Source organism: Canis lupus, chromosome 27 (genome assembly GCF_003254725.2).
Source record: "Canis lupus dingo isolate Sandy chromosome 27, ASM325472v2, whole genome shotgun sequence".
In the NCBI taxonomy this organism is placed as follows: domain Eukaryota; kingdom Metazoa; phylum Chordata; class Mammalia; order Carnivora; family Canidae; genus Canis; species Canis lupus.
The window spans coordinates 45,403,249-45,421,332 of NC_064269.1; the positions used below are offsets into that span (position 1 = coordinate 45,403,249).

The following is an 18,084-nucleotide window of genomic DNA, read 5'->3' on the forward strand; positions in this document are numbered from 1 at the left end:
TAGCAGGCGCACAGGTACTGAGGAGGGAACATGTGGGAGAAAGGCCAGTATGCACCAATGCAAAAAGCAAGGGGAAAAATGGGCAGGAAATGAGTTCATAGAGGTAACCAGTGGTCTGTCACATCAGGTAGGACTGTGCAGACCTTGTTAGAAGGATTAAATAAAAAACAAGTATTCCCTAGCGCCCAGCAAGCTCACAAATGATAGTTATCCTAGGGAAAATGTGGAGAGAATTTTTACAGGCTATAAAATAGTTATAACAATAAACTTTTCCTGAATTCTTGGGAAAAAAAGGGGGAGGGGCTAATGGGTTTTGGGGGGGTTTTTTAAGGATTTTTATTTATTTTAGGGAGCGAGAAAGTGCGCAAGTGCAACGGAGTGGGGGGGGAGGCAGATGGAGAGGAGGATAGAATCTTGAGCAGACTCCACACTGAGAATGTATTAAGTAGGGACGCCTGGGTGGCCTTCAGTCCAGGGCGTGATCCAGGAGACCTAGGATCAAGTCCCACATCGGGCTCCCTGCATGGAGCCTGGTTCTCCCTCTGCCTATGTCTCTGCCTGCCTCTCTCTCTCTGTCTCTCATGAATAAATAAATAAAATCTTTTAAAAAAAAATGTATTAATTAAAAAAAAAAACAAACAAAAAAAAAAAATGTATTAAGTACAAAAGGCGTAAACTATAAAGGAAGGGAGATTGATGTTTGACTACATGAATTGTTTAAAACTTAACATATGACATAAACACTGTAAGCAAAATGGAAAGAGGAGTCAAAGTAGAATTTTAACACATAATTAACAGAGACTAATTTTCCAGATTATTTACAGCACTTCTGTAAATCCATTAGAAATGGAGCAACCCAAAGGAAACGGGCCAACTATGTAAGCAGGACATTCACACAAGAGGACACCAAACCGTCAGTAGCATGAAAATATGTTCATTATCACTCCAGTCAGGAAAATGCAAATGAAAACATCACAATTCCTTATCAGTACTTACCAGTTTGGCATAAATACTTGTTTTAATACCAAGTGAGTGTGAGATCACTCAAATTGCTGTTGAAAGAAAGCTGTACCTGTTTGGAAAGCAATTCTCTGGCAATTCCACTGCTAGATGTGCATCCCAAAGAGCTCATACTTGTGCATAAGAAGGCATGTCGAAAGAATTGTCATTATACTATTATTTGTAAAATGCAAAAAAATGCAGCCAACTAGAACGTGGATTATTAAGCTGTGAAGTACTGTATTAAAGTTACTAAAGCAAAAATGTTAAGATTGCCAGTTGTTTAGGTTCATTGATATCCAGTAATTACCCTTTTCTTTTATCTTGAAATCATATTTTTAAAAAAACAGTATTATAGTCATTGATAGCAAAGGGCCTTTGACTAAAGCAGATACAGATTTACGTTTATAAGTGAATAACATAAGAACAAAAGCACAAGTCAAATAGAACTAGACAGAGAAAACACTTAGCAGGATCATATCATACTCATGGACTCCACGTCTGTCCCTCCAGGAAGAAAATACAAGATGTGTCCTGGCTTTTCCCTTCCATTTTTATGTCTTTCTGTCTTGACAGTCTTCTTTATCTCCCTGCCTCTTTTCTTTACTCCTGACCTTCCGGTTTCCTGCTGGCACTTGGTGTCTCATCAGACTAGTAGTGGAATGCCAAGTGTGTTTCTCATGGCTATGGCTGCGAGCCAGAAAAAAATCATCCCTGTCTTTCAGCTCCTTTCCAATTCCAGCTGGCATCTTTCCCTTGTTCCCAGCCAGATTTATTACTACCCCTGGCTTGGTAGGGGCCAGCTGCCAGTGGAGGGGGTGGATTGAAGAGCAAAGACAATTGGTGTGCTAGGATGCCTTTGTAAATGCAAAACCTTGATTGCTTAGATGCATATAAAATCCTGTATATGTTTGGATTGAGTGAGAGTCTGGTCCTTAGAAGTGGGATGTTGCTTTTCTGAGAGAAAGATTGGAAAGACCTCAAGTATTCAAAGAAGGCTAATCATTCAGTCTTCTATTTTTTCCTTTTTCTTCTGTTTTTCTTCAGCCTTGCTCTTCCTCTCCCTCTCCATCCCAGTACCTACCCTACCACCATCATCCCTCCCTAGTCCTTGAGCTTAATATGCATAAAGAAAATGGGTTCCACATGTTTATACTTTTCATAGTGCATTCGATCTATAGAATCATCCTAATTACCAAAAGAAATAAAAATAACTTTATAAGTGATCTTTGTTTCTCCTCTCAAAATTGATTAACAAACATCTAGTCTAATCCTCTAAAGAGTGCTTAACCTCACATACCATAATGCGCTGTGTTCATTGCAGATCGAGCAAAGAGAAGAAAGCTCAGAGAAGAAAGGGCATGGCTGCTAGCCCAAGGGAAGGAGCTCCCCCCAGAACTTTCCCATCTGGACCCTTATTCCCCCATGAGAGAAGAAAAAAAGACTAAAGACATGTGAGTATTTGATGATACTAACCGTAGCAACCAGAAACATTCTGGCATTGTGTTAAGCACTCTTCTTATGTAATTCTTAAAACAACCCTGTGTAATATTCAGTGTTCCTGATCTTCTCATTCTTCTGTATGCCTTTTTTGTATTATTATTCTTTAGATTACAAAAATATTCATTAGGTTAAAATAAAACCCAGGAAATAATGTGCACTTAAATAACCAACATTATAGAATCATAAATTAAGTTGTGGATCATCTAAGTCCACCCCATCATTTTACAGATAACAAAAATGATACTCCCTTTGGGTTTGTTTGTTTGTTTGTCTTATGATACTCCCTTTGTGTGCTTATTAGGCTTGCTAACCTCTGCCTTCATAATATTTTCTAGAGATTATCAGTGTTACAGACTTAGCTTAAAAACAGTTTATTGACTGATCCAAACCTTGGTATAAATTAGCTATGTATCTGTGCTTGAATTAAGAGATCAGGAAAGAAGGTGGTCAAAGTTACTATTTCTTATTTTGTGATTCACAGCTTTGAGTTGGATGATGATTTCACTGCCATGTATAAAGGTCAGTTCCCATTCTCAACTGTTACTATTTCTGACTGAAGTACTCCTGTGTGAGTGTGTTAATTTAAGCTCTCTTTGACTTTCAGTTCTAGATGTGGTAAAGGCTCACAAGGATTCCTGGCCCTTTTTAGAACCTGTGGATGAGTCGTATGCCCCAAACTATTACCAGATTATTAAGGTATAGGCTACCTTTGCAGTTATACCTACTGTGGTATTTGTTTCTTTCTTGATTTTTTTGTTGTGTTTTTTGTTTTAAGTTTACCTATTGCAAAATTTTTAAAAAATCGGGCAGCCCAGGTGGCTCAGCGGTTTAGTGCCGCCTTCAGTCCAGGGCGTGATCCTGGGAGACCCGGGATCGAGTCCCACGTCAGGCTCCCTGCATGGAGCCTGTTTCTCCCTCTGCCTGTGTCTCTGCCTCTCTCTCTCTCTCTCTGTGTCTCTCATGAATAAATAAATAAAATCTTTTTAAAATTTAAAAAAATTTTTTTTAAAAGTTTACTTGTTGCTCTTGAGAATCAGGGTTGCTGGATTATATGCCAGGCTCCTGAGCATCTCATAATGACATAATTCCTTTGCCTCATAAGGACTATGAGATGTTTTTTCTCCAGCATGTTGTAATTTAGTGTGTCCTATTTTAGGTCCCCATGGATATTTCAAGCATGGAGAAGAAACTGAATGGAGGTTTATACTGTACCAAGGAGGAGTTTGTGAATGACATGAAGACTATGTTCAGAAATTGTCGAAAATATAATGGAGAAAGTAGTGGTAAGTGGGGAAGGAGTTTGCTGAGGATACATTTATTAACACCATTTCAGTCCAGAACAGAATACCTTCTTTTTTAGAAATACACAAAAATAGAAGTGCATCTCTTTTAGAAATGATTCAGACCTTTCATTGGGACTATAAACAAAATGTAATTTAAAGCTGTGGGATTGGCCATTCTAACCACTTACACAGTATATGCCTGAACCACTCCTATCCTATATGACAAAAGAATGTATCTTGTAGCTAACTGGTCTCAGGTTATTTTTCATTATCTTAGAGACCAGTCTGGGTTTAGTTTGTACTGTGCTTCCTTAACACAGACCACTAACCGTTGACAAGATCGACCCTATATATTCTTTTTTTTTTTTTTTTTTAAGATTTTATTTATTCATGAGAGACACACAGAGAGAGGCAGAGACACAGAGAAGCAGGCTCCACGCAGGGATCCTGATACAGGACTCTATCCTGGGACTCCAGGATCATGCCCTGGGCTGAAGGCAGGCACTAAACCGCTGAGCCACCCAGGGATCCCCAAGACTGAACCTGTGTTATTTTTTTTTTAAGATTTTATTTATTTATTCATGAAAGACACAGAGAGAGAGTGAGAGGCAGAGGGAGAAGCAGACTCCATGCAGGGAGCCCAACCTGTGGGACTTGATCCCTGGACTCCAGGATCACGCCCAGGGCCGAAGGCAGGCGCTAAACTGCTGAGCCACCCAGGGATCGCCCTGAACCTATATTCTTAAATCCTCTTCAGAAGTCCACTGAGTAGATCTCCAATAACAAAGAATGTATGGCTCCAAGTATAGAAACTTGGAGTCATTTATGCAGTAGGTCAAATGCTTTAGCTTCAAAACTAAGGAGATTTGGGACACCTGGGTGACTCAGTCAGTTAAGCATCCGGCTCTCGGTTTCTCCTCAGGTCATAATCTCAGAGTCATGAGTTCAAGCCCCACGTTGGCCATGTGTTCAGCAGAGTGACTGTTTAAGATTCTATCTCTCCAGGCAGCCCAGGTGGCTCAATGGTTTAGCGCTTCCTTCAGCCCAGGGCCTCATCCTGGAGACCACATCAGGATCCCTGCATGGAGCCCGCTTCTCCCTCTGCCTGTGTGCCTCTTTCTCTATCTGTGTGTGTCTCATGAATAAATAAAATATTAAAAAGAAAAAGATTGTCTCTCTCCCTTTCCTAACCACCCCTCCCCCTAATTTCTCCCTCTTAAATAAATAAGTCTTTAAAAATAAACAGAATTTGGATGTCTGAGAGGCTCAGCGGTTGAGAGTCTGCCTTTGGCTCAGGGTGTGATCTCAGTCCTGGGATCGAGTCCCACATCAGGCTCCTTGCAAGGACCCTGCTTTTCCCCCTGCCTGTGTCTCTGCCTCTCTGTGTGTCTCTCATGAATAATTTTTAAAAATAAATAAATAGGGATCCCTGGGTGGCGCAGTGGTTTAGCGCCTGCCTTTGGCCCAGGGCGCGATCCTAGAGACCTGGGATCGAGTCCCACGTCGGGCTCCCGGTGCATGGAGACTGCTTCTCCCTCTGCCTGTGTTTCTGCCTCTCTCTCTCTCTCTCTCTCTGTGTGTGACTATCATAAATAAAAAATAAATGAATGAATGAATGAATGAATAAAAATTTTTAAAAACAACTAAGTAGCTTCAGTGACTGTATTTAATAATTCTTCGATTTAGCCTTGAAGAATTAAATGTGTTGGTTTAAGGTAATAGTCCTAGAGCCTTTTAAGACAAAAACAGTGTCTTCATCTTGTGTCCATAGCCACACAACATAATAACACTCGAGTTGAATTAAGCTTAAGAATTTAGCCAAATAGCATCTTTATTATTGTTTGTTGGTAAGAGAAATGTCTTTTATGTCCTCTAAGACCTGTACCTGGAAGTTAATCCTTGTATCTTCCCATAGAATATACCAAGATGTCTGATAATTTAGAGAGGTGTTTCCATCGGGCAATGATGAAGCATTTTCCTGGTGATGACGGAGACACAGATGAAGAATTCTGGATCAGAGAGGATGAAAAGCGAGAGAAGAGACGTAGCCGGGCTGGACGAAGCAGTGGAAGCCATGTCTGGACCCGCTCCAGGGATTTGGAAGGGCCCAGCAAGAAGCAACAGCCAGTGGAGAATGGAGGAAAGTCATTGCCACCTGCACGGCGAGCTTCTTCTTCTGGGGATAATCATAGCAGCAGTTCCTCACAACTCCCTCGGGAGGTGGGCACTTCAAATACCCGAGGCTTTTCTCGTCCCCTACATTATGGTGGGATGCCCAACCAGGCACCCCTTTTAAACCAGATGGTAAGGAATAGCTTAAAATTCTATTGTGGTTTCTCCTAGTTGATAATTCAAAGAAAAGTGAAACCTTTGTAATTGCTCATCTTCCAAAGTAACTTTTCTGTATGTGAATGATTTCTTCTTCCCTCTTCTGTCCTTTCTTTATTCATTCTTCCTCTAATTTTAAATCTTTCTATTAATCAATCTGATGCACTCTCAAGATGGGCAAAAATTGGGATCTATAAAACTCTTTTCATGTACAAAGCACAGAAATACATACAGCATATAAAATACACAGCATATCTGCAGCATTAAAATTTCATGTTGGGGGATCCCTGGGTGGCGCGGCGGTTTGGCACCTGCCTTTGGCCCAGGGCGCGATCCCGGAGACCCGGGATTGAATCCCACGTCGGGCTCCCGGTGCATGGAGCCTGCTTCTCCCTCTGCCTATGTCTCTGCCTCTCTCTCTCTGACTATCATAAATAATAAATTAAAAAAAATTTTTTTTAAAATTAAATTCATGTTGGGAGGCAGTTGGGGGAAAATTGGCTTAAAAGGCATTGGGGGGGATCCCTGGGTGGCGCAGCGGTTTGGCGCCTGCCTTTGGCCCAGGGCGCGATCCTGGAGACCTGGGATCGAATCCCACGTCGGGCTACTGGTGCATGGAGCCTGCTTCTCCCTCTGCCTCTCTCTCTCTCTCTCTCTGTGTGACTATCATAAATAAATAAAAAATTAAAAAAAAAAAAAAAGGCATTGGGGGCCAGCCCGGGTGGCTCAGCGGTTTAGCTCCGCCTTCAGCCCAGGGTGTGATCCTGGAGACCCCGGATCGAGTCCCATGTCGGGCTCCCTGCATGGAACTTGCTTCTCCCTCTGCGTGTGTCTCTGCCTTTCTCTCTCTCTCTCTCTCTCTCTCTGATGAATAAATAAATAAAATCTTTAAAAAAAAAAAAAGCATTTGGGGCAAGAGGCAATAATGAAAAAGAGATTAAGAAACACAGTTTTTCTGTCCTGCAGCAAGAGATTGCTTTGGGCTCTGGAACTAGCCCCAGTGTTGGGTAAGGCCATATGCTACCATTCTGTAGGAACATCCTATTTTCTATCTAACGTCTTCTGTGCTCTCCCTTTTCTTTGGGTTTTTGTTTCGTTGGTTGGTTGGTTGGTTTTTATTGTTTTTGTTTTTGTTTTTGTCTCCCCTTGCCTTTACTCAACACCCTCCAGAAGCCAGCAGTACCAGGAACATTTGGCCCTCTTCGAGGATCAGATCCTGCCAATTTATATGTCTCCTCTAGGGTCCCAGAACCACACCCTGGAGAACCTATACAGCAGCATCAGCCTTTTGCCATGCAGGTAAGTAACCTACTCACAATATACAAATGCAGAAGGTTTCACAGATAAACTTCAGAAGTACAGTCTCCTACCAGGTTAAAGTTAATTCATCATCTTTCATTCTATAGAGTTTATTACTATAGATTAAACACATTATAAGATATGCCTTATTTTATGGGTCATTGTGGTTTTGATTTGCATTTCCTTGATGATAAGCATCTTTTCATGTGTCCATTGGCTATTTAAATGTCTTCTTTGAAGAAATGTCTGTTCATGTCTTCTGTCCTTTTTTTTTTTTTTTTTTTTTTTTAAGATTTTATTTTAACTCTGCTTTTTTTTCTTTTCTTGTTGCCAGCCTCCAGTTGGAATTAACAACCACCGAGGACCCAGGCTAGGGACACCAGAAGAGAAGCAAATGTGTGGGGGGCTGACACACCTTACTAACATGGGATCACATCCTGGATCCTTACAGCTTAGGCAAATGGGTGGCCCCAGTCAGGATGGAAATATTTATCCCCCTACTCAATTCCAGTCAGGATTTATTCCTCCTAGGCATGGTGGGGCTCCAACTCGACCCCCAGACTTTACTGAAAGCTCAGAAATTCCTCCCAGTCACATGTACCGATCATACAAGTACCTGAATCGAGTACACACTGCTGTCTGGAATGGGAACCATGGTGCTACAAATCCAGGAACCTTGGGCACAGATGAGAAGCCCCCCATGGGGCCAGGACCCTCTCACCAGCCTCGTACTCTTGGTCATATGATGGATTCTCGAGTGATGAGACCTCCTCTCCCCACAAACCAGTGGACTGAACAATCAAGCTTTCTACCTCATGGAGTTGCTTCTTCAGGGTATATGCGACCACCCTGTAAATCTGGTGGACATCGGTTACAGCCACCTCTGGCCCCAACGCCAAGTTCTCTTTTTGGAGCACCCTCCCAGGCTCTGCGAGGGGTACAAGGAGGGGACTCCATGATGGACAGCCCAGAGATGATTGCCATGCAGCAACTTTCTTCCCGAGTTTGCCCACCAGGTGTGCCTTACCACCCCAGACAGCCTACACCCCCCCATTTACCTGGCCCTTTTCCACAGGTAGCTCACTCAGCATCAGTAAGTGTGTCAGCCCCCAAGCCTACCTTGGGGAACCCTGGGAGGACACAGGAGAACAGTGAAACACAAGAGCCTGAGAATGACCGAGGTAATTTACACCAACACTTTTGTCTGATGTCTAACATGAAAACTCTTAATTCAAAAGGAATCTTTTTTACAAAGACTGTCAAACTTACTTCTAGCTTCTTGAACTACTCACTTGGATTGGGCCAAAGATCTGAAAGGTAGTAGTGATGGTTACACAAATGTGGTCCTTCCTGTACCATGCAGTTTTTTTGAGACTTATAGACGTGGCTATTTTATTATTCTTGTTTATAAAGATGGAAAATCCAAGGCACAAAGCATTAGGTTGCTTGGCTTCACGTTGCTAGTAAGTGGTGGAGCCGAGATTTTTACCCAGACCCACTCAGTCTAGCACCCATGCTCTCAACCACTGCATCCTCAAACTATCTTGAAGAATGACAGTCTTAAACTTTATCATTATGAAATAAGTTTTCAGCACTTAAAACCTGATTATTTCCATCCTTCTATTCTTTGGACACATATCTATAGCTACTCAGAATGAAGAGTGGTTAGACCTAGCATATCTAGAAGGGATTTCTTAGAAATATCATTTAAGAGATTAACCTGAAAATTTAGAAGATGAAAAGCATATTTTGTGTAATTAGTGCGTGTTTCTAGAATAGATGTCCACCCCGTCTTATGTTATTTTCTTCAACATATGACTGGAGAGGGGCACCTGAGTGGCTCAGTCATTTAAGCGTCTGACTCTTGATTTCAGCTCAGGTCATGATCTCAGAGTTGTGGGATCCAGCCCCAACTATAATTGTATATAATACTATATACAGTGTTATATTAGTTTCAGGTGTACAATATTGTGATTCAACAAATCCCTACATTACTCTGTGCTTTCATGATAAGTGTGCTCTTTTTTTCTTTTTTCTTTTTTCTTTTTTTCTTTTTTTTGATAAGTGTGCTCTTAATTCCCATCACCTATTTCACCCATTTCCCCACCCACCTCCTCTCTGGTAACCATCAGTTCTCTATAATTAAGAGTCCGTTTTTCTGTTGGTCTTTTTCTTTGTTCGTTTTTTAAATTCCCCATATGAGTGAAATCATATAGTATTTGTTTTTCTCCTGATTTATTTCACTTAGCATTATATCTTCCATCCATGTTGTTGTAAATAGCAATATTTCATTTTTTATGGTCAATACTCCATTATTTATTCATAACCACTTCTTGATCCATTCATCTTTCAGTGGACACATGGGTTGCTTCCATATCCTGGCTATTGTAGATAGCTAAGTAAACTCTAGTGCTGTAGTAAACATAGGGTGCATATACCTTTCAAATTATTGTTCTCCTATTCTTTGGACAAATACCCAGTAGTGGAATTAATGGATCATATGGTAATTCTATTTTTAATTTTTTGAGGAACCTCCATACGATTTTCTAGAATTGGCTACACCAGTTTGCTTTCCTCCCAACAGTGCCCAATGTTTTTTTTTCTACATCCTCACCAACATTTGTTTCTTGTGTTGTTGATTTTAGCCATTCTGTGGGCTGTGAGGTGATACCTCATTGTGGTTTTAATTAGCATTTCCTTGATGATAAGCATCTTTTCATGTGTCTGTTGGCTATTTAAATGCCTTCTTTGAAGAAATGTCTGTTCATGTCTTCTGCCCCCCCCCCCCTTTTTTTTAAGATTTTATTTATCTATTCATGAGAGACATAGAGAGGCAGAGACACAGGCAGAGGGAGAAGCAGGCTCCATGCAGGGAGCCTGACATGGGACTCAATCCCGGGTCTCCAGGATCACGCCCTGGGCCGAAGTCAGCGCTAAACCACTGAGCCACTTGGGCTGACTTCCCTTTTTTTTTTTTTTTTTTTTTTTAATGGCATATCTTTCCATTGATTATCTTGTCTTTAATTTTTTTTATCAGTGTTTTATAGTTTTCAGAGTATCAACCTTTTTTGCCTCCTTTGTTAAGTTTACTTCTAGGTATTTTATTATTTTTGGTGAAACTGTAAATGGGCGCCTGGCTGGCTCAATCAGTAGAATATGCAACTCTTTATCTTGGGGTTGTGAATTCAAGTCCCATGTTGGTTGTAGAGATCACTTAAAAATAAATTTTTTTTTTTTGTTTTTTAAAAAAATGTTTTTTTGTTTGTTTTTAAAGATTTTATTTATTTATTCATGAGAGGCACAGCAAGAGAGAGAGACACAGGCGCTGGGAGAAGCAGGCTCCACACAAGAGCCCGATGTGGAACTCGATCCCAGAACTCCAGGGTTCTCTGCCTCTCTCTCTCTTCCTTGTTGATTTTCTGTTGGATGCTCTGTCCATTGATATAAGTAGGGTGTGAAAGTCCCCTATTATTATTGTATTCTTATTATTTCCTTTATGTTTGTCATTGGCTGCTTTTTGTATTTCAGTGTTCCAGTGTTGGGTGCATAAATATTTACAATTGTTATATCTTCTTATGGGATCTTGCCTTTTGATTATGTAGTGTCCTTCTTTGTCTCTTATTACAGTCTTTGTTACATTCTGTTTTGTCTGAAATAGGTATTGCTACCTTGTGTTTCTTTTGACATCCATTTGCATGATTAAATGCTTCTCCGTCCCTTCACTTTCAATCTGAATGTGTTTTTAAATCTTTTTAAGATTTTATTTATTTATTCACGGGGGGGGGGGGGGGGTGGAGGCAGAGACACAGACAGAGGGAGAAGCAGGCTCCATGCAGGGAGCCCGACATGGGACTCAATCCCGGGTCTCCAGGATCACGCCCTGGGCTGAAGGCAGAGCTAAACCACTGAGCCACCCAGGCTGCCCTGCATGTGTCTTTTTGGTCTGAAATGAGTCTCTTGTAGGCAGCATTATAGATGAGCCTTTTTTTTTTCTTTTTAATCAATTGTAGCACCATATATATATATATATATATATATATATTTTTTTTTTTTATGATAGGCACACAGAGAGAGAGAGAGAGAGAGAGGTAGAGACACAGGCAGAGGGAGAAGCAGGCTCCATGCACTGGGAGCCCGATGTGGGATTCGATCCTGGGTCTCCAGGATCGCGCCCTGGGCCAAAGGCAGGCGCTAAACCGCTGCGCCACCCAGGGATCCCGCACCATATATTTTGATTGGAACATTTAGTCCATTTACATCCAGAGTAATTTTTTTTTTTCAGAGAATTATTTATAGATAAGTTCGTATTACCATTGTTACTTGTTTTAAGGTTTTGTTTTGGGTTTTTTTGGGGGTTTTTTTTTTTTTGGTTTCTTTTTTTAGTTCTCTGTTTCTTCTCTTGGCTCTCTTTTGTCAGGTTTGGTGGCTTTCTGTAGTGATACACTTGGATTCCTTTCTCTGTATTTTTTGTATATCAACTACTGGTTTTTGATGTGTGGTTGCTATTAGGTATATATATATACCCCATCTTTTGCATGTAGTAGTCTATGTTAAGTTGATTGTCACTTAAATTTGAACCCATTCTTTACTTCCACCATGCCTCCCCACCAGGTTTTAGGCAAATGGTGTCGTACTTTTTATCCTTTTGTTTTGTGAATCACTTTAACTGACTTTTATAGATATACTTAACTTCCCTGCTTTTGTGCTTCCTTCTTTTCTTACTCCTGCATATGATCTTTCCTTTCCACTCAAAGTCCCTTTTAAGATTTCTCATAGGTCTGGTTAGTGATGATGAATTCCCTTAATTTTTCTTTGCCTGAGAAGACTCTCCTTCTAGTTAATGATAGCGTTCCTGAATAGAATATTCTTGGCTACTGGTGTTTTTTTCTTTTAGCACTTTGGATATATTATATCATTTCCTGTGGCCTACAAAGTTTCTGCTGAAAAATGAGCTTATGGTTTTATGGGATTTCTCTTATGTATAACTGGCTTCAGCGTGTTGTGTGCACCATACTGTAGAGTAGCTGAGTCTTGCAACTGAGACACATTTGCCTTCAATCCAGTTGTCTACAGTGGCTCTATTTGCCTGTTGCCTGTTTAGTCCCTGCATTGTTAGTGGGTCAGTCTTGGGCCACCCAAGCTTGGGTTGAGTTAGGCCAGGCATTTATCAGAGGTGCAGTAGAACCAAACTGCTGGACACTTTCTGTGTGTTGTCCTCTGAGAAGCTTTCATTGGTAGGGTTGGCCTTCAGTCCAAACAGCTTGTCTACCCCCAGCCCACTGTGGGAGCCTCAGTGAGACTGGTATGTGTGGTTATCTTCTCCTGTATCCAAGCAGGGCAGGAATCTCTTTGAAGTAGTGCTTGTCCTTGTCCTAGCTGCTTGCATCTTCCCAGGCTCTTGGCATCTCTTTGGGTGGGCTCCAGCCAAGGGCATATTGAGGGGGCCAAGTCAACAGAAAAATGCAAAACAGGACCCATAACTGCCAGGAAGCTCCTCACCAGTCTGCTGGAGGAGAGAGCTGCAGCTGCCCAGGAAACTTCTGCCCAGGCTTGGGTGGAGGGGTATTTCTGCAGGAGAATGCCAGGGCAGGGCACACTGATAGCTCTGTGACAAGTGTTAGCACTGCGCTGGTTCCCACGGGTGTCCATCTATCTAGGCTAGGAAGCAAGGGAGGAAAATGGTGCCTGCCCACTTTTGTTCTTTGAGTGGTCTCCCAAAGATTCCTTCCCCTCCAGTATACACTATGAGTAAATGAATCTCCTTTCCATAAAAGTCAGATATTTTTTCACACTGTTGCTTCTATGCTCTATCTCAGTAGGGCTGCTGTCTTTTTAAGGCCAGGGACTCTAGTCTCCTGGATTTCCCAGAGCTGAGCCCACTGATTTTTAAAGTTTCAGGTACCAATAAGCCCCAGATTCTTGGGTCCCTCTGGTTTTCAAACCCAAATGTAACAGGAATTCACCTTCCCCACACAGGTTCCGTGCCTGGGGTTTCTGGTTTGGGCATCTGCCCCTCTCCCATCTGTATGCCCACTGCATCCCTCCCTGCTGTGGACAGCCTGGGGATCCATTTGGCTCCCAACAACGCCTCTGTCCTTCCTACCCTCCTGGATGTGGCCACTGCTCTACATTTAGCTGTGGAGAGTCTGTTCTGCCAGCCTTTAGGTTGCTTTCTGCTGATCCTGGTATTATCTAGTTACCTAGTTGTTACCATGAGACGAGATGAGCTTAAGATCCTCCTACTCTGCCATATTCCCCAATTCAGACTTACTTTTTAAAAGTGTTTCTTTCAAGGGAAGGCCCACTTGTGAACACTAGCTCTAACACAATTGTCTAATACTGATTTTAAATGGTGTCTGGAACTCAAGCTTCAGAATAAACCCTCTGGTGAAAATGTGGATAAGGCTATTTGTTAGTTGCCACGTTTTATGTTGACAAAATGAAAAGTGTTGATTTAAATTTCATTGTATAGCTTATACCTTTGGGTTTTTTTTGTTTTTTTTTTTTAAGATTTTATTTATTTATTCATGGCAGAGAGAGAGAGAGAGAGAGGGAAGTAGGCTCCATACAGGGAACCCAACGTGGGACTCGATCCCGGGTCTCCAGGGTCACACCCCAGGCTGAAGGTGGCACTAAACTGCTGAGCCACCGGGGCTGCCCACCTTTGATTTTTCAAGCCAGCATTAGTTCATTAGTTGACTGAGATTTTTAGTAGGTCTTTAAAAGTTGTTGTGAATACTTAATCTTGTCTTTAAGATCTGTTACCAGAATTTTTTTTTTTTTTTAAGATTTTATTTATTCATGAGAGACACACAGAGAGAGAGAGGCAGAGACACAGGCAGAGAGAGAAGCAGGCTCCTTACAGGGAGTCCAATGCAGGACTCCATCCCAGGACCCCAGGACTACGCCCTGAACCAAAGGCAAGACACTCAACCACTGAGCCACCCAGGCATCCCCCAGAATTGTATTTTGTTCACACCTGAGCAACAACTCTGTTCTACTTGAAAGGATGTAATAATAGCATATTTCTGGTTTGACAGAACAACAAGATAAAGAATTCTGAGTTTATAATTAAGCATTTGAGCCTGGTAAATTAATTTATTTGGGTGTAGTAAATTTCTATAATAGTTAAAGGTGGCTTTTGAGTTTTATTCTGTAGCCATCTTGTTTTCAAGACATCTAGACAAGTTAAATATTTTCTTTCATTCAAGAAATCTTTATTCCCTATTTTGTGCAAGTACAAACAGTGGTGGGGAACAAAATAAAGTCCTTGCTGCTGTGGAACTTATTGTTTGAGGGGCAGAAGTCAGGGATCTAGCTTTCTTGAAACTTTTCCATCATGTACTTCTCTTTCTTATTGTATCTCCATATATGACGTGCATCTACTTGAATTATCTCCCACTCATTTACTAATCTGACTGTGACAGCACAGCAAGAGAGAGACAGGGATATTTCCATTCTTTGGCAGACTTTATGAGTTAGCTGTAGAGGTGCTAGGTATTATCTCTTGGTCTATAAGGTGGAGTTTACAAGGGCCTCGACGACATGATCCCTTTCACAGACCTTCAAAATTTTTGGCTGAAGCTTGAATGACCACATATCCACCTCAACCCCACCTGTCCTTATCTGATTGCTTTCATGTTCTTTTCACTGTCATCCCCATCAGTATTGTAATTTCAGCTACTGAATTATTACTTGGATCTGTGTTTTTCCTACAGCAGATCCCTTGCCTGGGCTTGAGGAGAAACCACCAAACATTGGTGCTTCAGAGGGAATTTACCTCAAACAACTACCTCACCCTACACCTCCCTTGCAGACCGACTGTACCAGGCAGAGCTCGCCACAGGAAAGGGAAACAGAGGGCCCAGAGCTCAAAAGCGACTCCTCAGAATCTGGAGAAAACTGTAAAGCAACAAAGAGCAAGAATGCCTGGCCCCCAGAGAGCAACTATACCAGCCCAGCCACTCAAGGATGTATGCAAGACCTCTCCACTCTGGCAGATAGAGGGGTTCTAGCTGAAAATGGAGTGATTGTTGAAGCATCCCCTTGTGGATCAGAGGGGAAGGGCCTTGGTGGTAGTGATTCAGAAAAGCCACTCTGCCCCAGAGGCAAAACGCTACAGGAAACCATGCCATGTACAGGACAGAACCCTGCTACACCTCCCAACACAGACCCCAATTTGCTGGGGGGCACCGTAAGCCAGTTTTCTCCCTTATACATGCCTGGCCTGGAATACCCAAATTCAGCCACACATTACCACATCAGTCCAGGTCTGCAAGGTTTGGGCCCCATGATGGGAAGTAAACCCCCAATATCCCATCCTCAGCATTTTCCCCCTAGGGGCTTTCAATCTAATAACTCTCATTCTGGAGTCTTTCCCCGGTATCGTCCCCACCAAGGAATGAGGTATTCCTACCAGTCACCGCCTCAGCCTTCCTACCATCACTATCAGCGAACTCCTTATTATCCGTGTCCGCAGGGCTTTTCTGACTGGCAAAGACATATTCATCCCCCAGGAAGCCCAAGTGGGCTCCCACCTAATCCACCTCCCCCACCAAGGCCCCTCTTCTCAGATAAGAGTACCTTGGCTAATCTGCAAGGCTGTGAGACACTGAATGCTGCCTTAACTTCCCCAACCCAAATGGATGTGGTGGCTGCTAAAGTAGTCTCAACTGATGGGCAGAATCCTGGTCCAGAGGAAGAGAAGCTGGATGAATCGATGGAGAGGCCAGAGAGTCCAAAAGAATTTTTAGACCTGGACAACCATAATGCAGCTACCAAGCGGCAGAGCTCATTGTCAACCAGCGAGTACCTTTATGGAACTCCTCCTCCACCTCTGAGTTCAGGAATGGGATTCGGTTCATCTACTTTCCAACCCCATGGTGTGATGCTACAGACAGGGCCTCCTTACACACCTCAGCGGCCAGCCAGTCATTTCCAGCCTAGGCCTTACTCTTCCCCTGTGGCTCCTCACCCACCTCATCATCCAGTGGCTGCCCAGCCCAATGGCCTCTCTCAGGAGGGCCCTATCTATCGCTGCCAGGAGGAGGGCCTGGGTCACTTTCAAGCTGTAATGATGGAACAGATTGGCACTGGAAGTGGAATAAGGGGACCTTTCCAGGAAATGTATAGGCCTTCAGGGTAAGATTGCATTCAGTAGTTTCTTGGATTTTGTTTCTTTTTTCTGAGAATAGAATACATGTTAGTTTTAGAAAGAAAAATGGCTTTAGGGAACGAAGGTGATAACCTTTAGTGGTGTAGTTCCAAGGAAAGTGTGTGAATCATTGATAATTGGAGACGTACTGGAAATGTTTCAGCCTTTGAGTCTGATTTTATCTTTGGCATTGTGTTCCCTCATGGAAGTGAATTGGCTGGGTGCCTGTGTGGCTTAGTCAGTGAAGCATCTGCCTTTGACTCAAGTCATGATCTCAGGGTCCTGGGATTGAGCCCCACATCCTGCTCAGCAAGAAGCCTGCTTCTCCCTCTCCTCCCTGCTCTTGCTTGCTCGCTCTCACTCGCTCTCTCATGTGCATGCATAAATTTAAAAAAAAAAAAAAAAAAAGATAAATACAGGGACGCCTGGATGTCTCAGCGGTTTAGCACCGAATTCGGCCCAGGGTATGATCCTGGAGTCCCAAGATCGAGTCTCACATCAGGCTCCCTGCATGGATCCTCCTTCTCCCTGTACCTATGTCTCTGCCTGTCTCTCTCTCTCTTTCTGTGTCTCTCATGAATGAATGAATGAATGAATGAATAATAAATAAGTAAATAAATAAATAAATAAATAAATAATAAATAAAATCTTTTAAAATAAAATAAAATTTAAAAAGACAAATACATAAATGACTGGTTAGATCTTGACACTGGAAACTTGATAGCCACAGTTCAAGAGCCATAGGCAGAGGCATCAGCATTGCTGCTAAGTTCAGATACTCTGATCAAGGTAAAATAGGTCTTTCAAACCTGAGGTTATGGGAGATCATGTGTAATGTTCAGGTTTTATCCCTTGCCTTTCATTCCTTCCTCTAACACTACTGAATAAAGAAACTAGGTTTATCCAGAATTAAAACAAATCATATTCAGTCCGCATGAGAATTCTTGCAAATAGTGATGTTTTTTTGTTGTTTTTTTTTATTTTATTTATTTATTTATTTATTTATTTATTTATTTATTTATTTATTTATTTTTGATAGTCACACAGAGAGAGAGAGAGGCAGAGACACAGGCAGAGGGAGAAGCAGGCTCCATGCACTGGGAGCCCGACATGGGATTCGATCCCGGGTCTCCAGGATCACGCCCTGGGCCAAAGGCAGGCGCCAAACCGCTGCGCCACCCAGGGATCCCAAATAGTGATGTTTTTAAGGCTCCGTGAGGTGATCAGTGATCCAGAAGATTTTCAAGTTAATAATATATAAAAACAGTTAAATGAACTTGTTTTACACCAAAGTCATGAACCCCTAATCATAAAGCCAGTACCATCCAACTTAAAAACAAATGTGCCGCTCTTCAATGCCAGCCTGAGACCTTACCTCCAAAACTTCTTCCCCATTTACTGTTCTGCCATATTTGTTTTATGCTTCATCACTTATGTTGATGTTTTGTTTCAAACCATTGGGAAGTAAGTTGCAGACTTCATGACCCCTTCTTCCTATATACTTCAGCTGCAAGTTAT

The 18,084-nt window shown here is 42.1% G+C and overlaps 1 protein-coding gene across 5 annotated transcripts in view; it reads left to right on the plus strand.

Annotated features, from left to right (window-relative positions):
• LOC112668957 (cat eye syndrome critical region protein 2) overlaps window positions 1-18,084 on the plus strand; it is a 174,368-nt gene that overhangs the window by 149,839 nt on the left and 6,445 nt on the right. For 2 of the 5 annotated variants that reach the window (XM_025461586.3, XM_025461589.3), the window contains 8 exons: window positions 2,324-2,453; window positions 2,984-3,021; window positions 3,107-3,198; window positions 3,659-3,785; window positions 5,701-6,089; window positions 7,284-7,412; window positions 7,747-8,593; window positions 15,131-16,553. In XM_025461586.3, coding sequence (XP_025317371.3) covers window positions 2,324-2,453; window positions 2,984-3,021; window positions 3,107-3,198; window positions 3,659-3,785; window positions 5,701-6,089; window positions 7,284-7,412; window positions 7,747-8,593; window positions 15,131-16,553 — 3,175 coding nt within the window. The remainder of the gene's footprint in view (window positions 1-2,323; window positions 2,454-2,983; window positions 3,022-3,106; window positions 3,199-3,658; window positions 3,786-5,700; window positions 6,090-7,283; window positions 7,413-7,746; window positions 8,594-15,130; window positions 16,554-18,084) is intronic. The other 3 variants (XM_025461587.3, XM_025461591.3, XM_025461590.3) reach the window with 3 other exon arrangements.